The sequence below is a fragment of the Gekko japonicus genome, unplaced genomic scaffold, assembly GCF_001447785.1.
Source record: "Gekko japonicus isolate JY-2015 unplaced genomic scaffold, Gekko_japonicus_V1.1 scaffold3417, whole genome shotgun sequence".
Taxonomy (NCBI): domain Eukaryota; kingdom Metazoa; phylum Chordata; class Lepidosauria; order Squamata; family Gekkonidae; genus Gekko; species Gekko japonicus.
Window position 1 is genome coordinate 146,315 of NW_015173241.1, and position 7,774 is coordinate 154,088.

The 7,774-nt window shown below is 43.2% G+C and overlaps 1 protein-coding gene across 1 annotated transcript in view; it reads left to right on the forward strand.

The window, feature by feature from the left end:
• The window catches only part of LOC107120120 (histone deacetylase 4), a gene marked incomplete at its 3' end in the record, with an annotated part of 125,658 nt that extends 118,233 nt beyond the window's left edge, over positions 1 to 7,425 (forward strand). Inside the window, exons 21-22 of the mRNA XM_015422766.1 lie at positions 2,407 to 2,504; positions 7,307 to 7,425. Coding sequence (XP_015278252.1) covers positions 2,407 to 2,504; positions 7,307 to 7,425 — 217 coding nt within the window. The remainder of the gene's footprint in view (positions 1 to 2,406; positions 2,505 to 7,306) is intronic.
• Positions 7,426 to 7,774: the final 349 nt, after the last annotated feature.

Sequence of the window (7,774 nt, forward strand, 5' to 3'; positions counted from 1 at the left end):
TCCCCATCCAATGCATGTTTAAAAAGTGAAATGTACCATTAACAGGAAGCTTTGGTTTCAGATACAGACTTCTTTGATACTGTAGTTCTCAGGCATAGGGGGAATTTTTAAAAAATTACAGAAGTAAAGTTCATAATTCAGATTGTCCATACTTATCGTACATACAATTTAAGATCAAAAACAAAATACAATCCAGAAACCCAAGCCAGGTTGGTATAGCGGTTAAGAGCGGCGGACTCTAATCTGGGGAACTGGGTTTGATTCTTCACTCCTCCACATGAAGCCAGCTAGGTGACCTTGGGCCAGTCACAGTTCTCTCAGAGCTCTCTCAGCTCCAACTACCTCACAGGGTATTTGTTATGGGGAGAGGAAGGGAAGGCAATTGTAAGCCGCTCTGAGACTCCTTTGGGTAGTGAAAAGCGGGGTGTAAAAACCAACTCTGAGACTCCTTTGGGTAGTGAAAAGCGGGGTATAAAAACCAATTCATCTTCTCTAATTAATGGTTATACCTGTGAATCATATAATATCATTATGCCTCAGTCTCAACAAGACCTTAGCTGCAGATACTTAAATCCATGGACTGGGACCATGTAAAGAAAAAGGAGATATTTCTTTAAATTTTGGGGACCTCCTATGATTGCAGAAAAATAGGAAAATTAAAGGATGGAGGAGTTTAATCCCTCCAGAGGGGGGAGAATTTACTTTGCTCAGATAATGTGTAGCATCTACCCTCTTTGCTCTGTGTGGGAGCTGGAGGGGGAGGGAAGGAGCCACTGCCATTCTGTCCCCTCACTGCTCCCTGAAGAGTGGTAGGAAGAAGAACAGATGTGTGGTGGTAGTGGCAATGGGGAGGGGTGGCAGTACCAGGGAGGCAAGCAAGAGAAGCTTCTCCAAAATGGAAAAACTTGCAGACAATGTAAACAAAAATTAAAGATGGTGACACTTGGCCATTATTTGGAAGACTATATAGCAATCCCAGTAAACATTCTTAGGGTTAGTGGCAGCAGTGAAGGCATCTATGCGTGGAGGTTATCATCACTGAACGTGCAATGTTTTCCTGCAATGATCAACAAAAATGCAACTGATTATTTGCAAAGTGCACGTGGCATGTCAGGAAATAAGCCATAGCTGCTGCTCTTCCTCTTTCAAAGGGTGCCACTTCAGTTTCATGGGTACAGCCACACCCCCCAAAAGCAATTTGTTTGACTTTGAGTGTGTTGTTCATAACCTTCTGTGATAGTATGCCAGTGGGAATAAGTGACATTTCAAAAGATATTCAGGTGGGTAGCCGTGTTGATCTGAAACAATTGAATGAACTTTGAGTCAAGTGGCACCTTTAAGACCAATAGAGTTTAATTCTGGGCATACTTTCTGATAAAGTGTGCATGAACATGAAAGCTTATACCCAGAATTAAACTTTGTTGGCCTTGAAGATGCTACTGGACTCAAACTTCATTCTGTTTTAAAAAGATACATGTGACCAGGGCTATTTTTGGGCAGGGCTTATACCCAGAATTAAACTTTGTTGGCCTTGAAGGTGCTACTGGACTCAAACTTCATTCTGTTTCGAAAAGATACATGTGACTAATACGAACAGCTCCAAAATATGTAGCTGGGGGAATAGACTGAAGTTATGAGAAAATGCATGATACTGTGGCAGAGCCACAAGCCCCAAAGTTCTTAAGGTGTTCTTAAGGTTCTGCTCACCTCGCGTCTCTACCATTTTGGGTTACCGCTGACTGGGGGACATGGTATAGCCACTGAGCCCATCCGTATCTGTTCCTTGTAGGGAATTGCATTGAAATAATGGGTTGGTTCCCAAAAAAGATTTCCCCAGATGGAATGAATTTCAAACGCGAGGGCAAAGTGGTGATGGGGGCTTCTATTTTTACCTTCCATGTGTTGAGGGTTTTTAAAGCCATTCCAGGGTTGTTAGTGGTATAACATTGGTCTGGCACCTGGCACATGACCAGGGATGAAGAGGTTTAGGATGCTTGTTAAGCCCAATTCAGTCCTAAAGCTGCACAATCCTGTGGTAGCTTGAAAGTTACACCAGCACAGTGTGGCACTGGCATATCTCTACATATGCCCCCATGATGGCCTGAGGCTTAATTCCCATGGCAGTTGAGAAAATGCTTACGTAATACTTTCAAATATGACTGTTCCTACCATGGTAAATTATCTTGAGTGTACTAAAGGATGACGCCTATGTCTCTCTTCCGTCTCATTCACACTGCCCCAGGTGGGACAGGAAGTATGGGTAAGACAGCCATTGTGTTATTGCATGTTGATTTGTAGGAGAGCTATGAAGATCATGAAGATACTGCTTAGAAAATGCAAGTGACCAGGTATATGAAAAATTTCCAGAGGTTTACCTGTCACTTTCTTTTTCCTCCTCCCACTTAGGTTGGCATAGGACCAGGTGTTGGTTTCAATGTTAATATGGCGTTCACTGGTGGTCTTGATCCACTAATGGGAGACACAGAATACTTGACTGCTTTCAGGTAATCCCCAAATCTCACTGCTTTTTTTCTGGAGACTTCTCTCTAAATTAAATATGTCATCTTTGAAATTATCATGTATATTCTCTCCTTGAGTTTTCAAGTCAAAAGCAAATAAATAAAATTTTCCCAGCTGATGCTAGCAACTGTTGAAAGTAGAGTTGCCCGGCCTCGAGATGGCACTTGGAGATCTCTCACTGTTACAACTGATGTCCAGACGACCAAGATCAGTTCCGCTGGAGAAAGTGGCTGCTTTGTAGCGTGGACGCCATGACATTATACCCTGCTGAGGTCTCTCCCCTCCCCAGACCTTCCCCTCTCCAGGCTCAGTCCCCAAAATCGCAATGTATTTCCCCACCCAAACCTGGCAACCTTAGTTGAAAGACATACACTTATGCAGTGCTTCCTGCTCAGAAGCGTGTATCGTTATATTGATTAACATTGCCTCTGAAACAAGAAATATGTTAAGCAAAACAGAATTATCATTGTGAATAATTCTGTACCACTGTGCGAATAGCTGTATTCCTTTTTTTTAATTATTTAAATTTTTTCTTTAAGAAGATAATAAGCAATGTGAAATAAAATAAAAGTTGAGAAATTAGAGGGGGGGGAGAGAAAACAGAAATATAAAGCAAAGGCTTCCAGTTTTCTCTGTGACAAATACAAGTATGATTACAAAATCTTCTCTTACTCTATGGTTGCAAAGAAAAGCTCTTGTTTTTGCGTACTGAGTGGTGGGTGGGTGGGGTTCTTCGTCATTGAAACCACAAATCATCAGTTTGTTCCTATCTGTTTCATGCAAAAAAGTCTATAAGGGGTTTCCAGTTATCAATAAATGTAGATATTGTGTTTTGTCTAATCAAAGAAGTAAGTTTAGCCATTTCTACAAGGTCCAACATCTTCAACCATTCCTCTATTGTAGGTATTGCCTAACGCTTCCACTTTTGTTCATATAATAATCTCGCTGCTATCATATATATTGTGTATTGGTACTTTCTGGCTCTCCCATTGGCTGTGCTGTGCGCTTCATCAGCCGTTGGCCCATCAACTGCCACTCAAGCGTACTCATGTGCCATTGGCTGGGAGCTCAGTTGTCTCCCCTGCCCACTGCTGGCTTGGCCACTCTTCCCTCTGTGAGAATAAACTGCCAAAATGGCTGTCTCTCCTGACAAAGATGCTTCTCCTGCTTGGCTTCTTTGTGGCTGGCTGGCTACTGAGGTGGGCCAGTGGCTGTCAAGCCATTCTCTTCAACCTTCTGCTGTGTGGCTGACTTTCCCCTAGAGTTGCCAACCTCCAGGTGGACCTGGAGATCCCCCGCTGTTACAATTGATCTCCAGATGACAGAGATTAGTTCCCTTGGAGAAAATGGCTGCTTTGGAGGGTAGATTCTATGGCATTATACCCTGCTGAGTCCTTCCCATCCCCAAACCCGTTCCTCCACAGGATTCATCCCCCAAATCTCCAAGTATTTCCCTACTCAGACCTGGCAACCCTACTTTCCCCTCAGTGGCTGTTGCTAGGCAACCAAGCTTGGTTCTACCAGTAAAAAGGCGGGGGGATTAGGCCCTTTCCAGACCTACTTGGGCCTTTGTGGGGAACTCATTGGGGCCAGTCTTGACTAGGGTTGCCAGCTCCAGGGTGGGAAATTCCTGGAGATTTTGTGGTGGAGTCTGCGAAAGCCAGAGTTTAGGAAGGGGAGAGGTCTCAGCTGAACAGAATGCCATAGAGTCCACTCTTCAAAGCAGTTATTTTCTCCAGGGGAAGACCTAGGTTCTTGCTGTGGAAGCTGAGTGGGTGATTTCAGACCCATCACAGACTTTCAGCCTAACCTACCTCACAGGGTTGTTGTGCAGATCAAAAGGGGGAGAGGAGAATGATGTAAGCTGCTTTGGTCCCCACTGCGGAAAAAGACTGTACTTTTCCTCCTGGGGAACCATTGTTGCCAATCCCTAGGTGAGGGCTGGAGATCACTCAGAATTACAGCTGCTCTCCAGATGGCAGAGATCAGTTCCCCTGGAGAAAGCGGTGGACTCTGTGTCATTATACCCTGCTGAGGTGGCCTCCCTATTACACATCACATCCTCCACTCTCTTACATGATGGATGAGATGCTTTCCCTGATAAAGAAGAACAGACAGACAGCTAAGTCCCTAAGAGTGTGATATAATCATCCACATCCCAATTTAAGCAGAGGTCCTTTGTGAGACAGCCATGGCATCTGTATCAAAGGGACTACTGCTTTTCTGGCCCTTCAGGGTCTCAGTATCCTTCTCCTAAGCCATTTTCCCCACAACAGGGTTACCATAAGTGTAAAGCTTCCAATCAACCTAGGTCAAACCATCAACCGCTCTCTTCAAAAGAGGCAACTTCCAATGTTATACAAATATATGTATTGTAACTAATATGAGCATGGAAGAAGAATTTAGGAAACTGAATGGAATTACATGTAACGGGTGGTACAAGATAACAGGAGTCAGTTAGATTTGGTTACAAATTAGAATTTACGTTTATCCCCCTTGCTGTTTACCTCTAGTGGGATCCAACCAAGCAGCTTTGGGTCTTGGCCAGGATTTGGCCTCCCTAATTGACAAGGGTGCCATCGAGGAGGTTACGGGGTCTCATGCATCTGTGGGTTTTTCTCTCTCAAATGTTCCTAGTAGATAAGAAAGACGGGGGAGTTAGACCCATTTTAGACCTCAAAAAGTAACCATTTTTCATGTTTCTAAGTTCTATGTGGTGTCTATTGCTTCAGTTTTACAATTATTAAAATTTAATTGTTGGTTCATCGTTATTGATTTGAAGGATACCTATTTTCATATTTCAATCCACCCTCAACATCACAAGTTCTACGTTTTTCATGTGGGGAGCACTGTCCTACCCTTTGGTCTAGCCACTGCTCCCAGGGTATCCTCAAAGTGTTTAGCCCTGGGTATTGCTTACCTCCATATGTAGGGTTGCCATATATTGCCTTACCTGGATGATTGGTTACTGGTGGCAGATTCCAAGGACCGATTGTTGAGTCATTGTACTGTTGTCCTGGAAACCTGTCAAGGATTAGGGCTCCTTAGCAACTGGGAAAAATCACAGTTAGTCCCATCTCAGAGAGTACAGTTTATCAAAGCTATACCGGATTCCCTAGTGGGAATGGATTTTCTACCTCCTGAAAGGGTGCAGGCTATCTTTGCCTTGGTGAGACAGTTCAGATGTCACCGATTCCAACTGATTTGGAAAATTCTGTACCTTTTGGGATATATGGCTTCTACCATCGCAGTCCTGCCTATGGCTAGGTTACAGATGCGACCCCTGCAGCTCTGGTTTCTATCTTGTTATAGAGCTGGGGTTCATGCCTTATGGCACAGATTCTCTATTCCCAGACCTGTCATACGTTCTTTACTGTGTTAGTGTTCTATGGATACGTTATTCAAAAAGGCAACAGGGAAGATACAGGAGCAAGCAAGGGGAACAGTCCCCAAGGGAACCCCCCAATAAATCCAGGTCTATGCAATGACTATACTCCAGGCTCCCCTTTAGGGATTGGAGCGCAATAACCAGTGATGAATGGGTGCTCACCATAATAAAGGTTATTTTTCAGAGTTCATATCTGTGCCTGGTTCACTCTCTGCTCCACGGCCTAAAGCCGACCCTTTGTCAGTGCTTCAACAGGAGATATCCCAGCTCCTACAAAAGAGAGCTGTACAAGAAGTTCCAGAGTATGAAAAAACAGGATTTTTTCTGCTGTTATTTCCTAATAAAGAAACAGAGTTTGGGATTTTGGACCTTAGACTTCTAAATCGACACCTGAAGTTCCCCAAGTTTCATATGCTGTCCCTCTCAGGTATCCTGCGTTTCATTGAAAGGGATACATGGTTTTCTGGTCCAGCAGCCTGTTATATGCCCTCTGCTCTTCACTGTGAGATTTCCCCAAAGTCTTTCAACGCTCTCTTTTCCTTCCCAGGTAGGCCTCTCATGAATTTAGAGGAGAGTGACAAGGTCCCATCTTTTCTACATGACACGTTCCACCTGCATCCAAGTATGCTGGCAGAGAATGATGTTCTGCTGTTCTGTGTCACTGATGGGGGATGCTTCTTATGGCACCCTCTCTATGTTCTAGGGATTAAATAAGATGATACATATTTGAAGAATCCCCTTGAGAGCGCACATATGACCTGTGCTCTATCAGTTACTATGATTCCAGACTGAATACCAAATCAGGGTCAAGGTATTGGTACTTACCTTCGAAGCCCTAAACTGTCTGGGACCATCGTATCTGCGTATATGACCCTCAGAGAGCATTACGCTCAACTGATACCAACTTGTTGGTAGTGCCTGGTCCCAAAATGGTCCGGCTGTCCTCAACCTTTTCAGCCCTGGCCCCAGCCTGGTGGAACTCTCTTCCCAGTGAGATCCAGGCCCTGCGGGACTTCGCTCCCCTCTTATTTTCCATTCTCTCCCGGTTAAGTTCCTCCCTAAGGGTGGAACATGGATTGTATGCCAGCCACCCCACTATCTGTAGGATGGATATGTGAATGTGATGCCATCTAATAATAGATTAAATTGCTCAAGAGTACTGGAGCTTAGTTGTATTGTATGTATTTTATTATGTATTGATGTATATTTTTATATATTTTATTTTATGCATTGATGCATATACATATGTTGTACGCTGCCCTGAGTTCTGCTTGCAGGAAATGGAGTGGGATAGAAATCCAGTTATTGTTGATAATAATTATAATTATATAATAAATACTTCTGTACCCATAGAATAGCAAAGCGTAAAGGGCTTTCTGTTGTTCATTTTCGTTGCAGAACAGTAGTAATGCCAATTGCTCATGAGTTTGCTCCAGATGTTGTCCTGGTATCGTCTGGTTTTGATGCTGTGGAAGGTCATCCTGCACCTCTTGGAGGCTATAATGTATCAGCAAAATGTAAGTTTTCTCGGACATTTCAATAATGTCGCAGTTTTGAGTGTATATCTGTGTGATTATTTGATCTTTTTCAGCAAAATGTAAGTTTTCTCAGACATTTCAATAATGTCGCAGTTTTGAGTGTATATCTGCGTGATTATTTGATCTTTTTCAGCAAAATGTAAGTTTTCTCAGACATTTCAATAATGTCGCAGTTTTGAGTGTATATCTGCGTGATTATTTGATCTTTTTCAGTCTGTATTTAACAATCACTCAATTAAAAACTTTTCCTCTCCAGTTGGTTTTTCGGGTATTTTCAGTAAAAACAGCAACAACAGTGTACTGTAATTGGAGTACAGTAGAACAGACA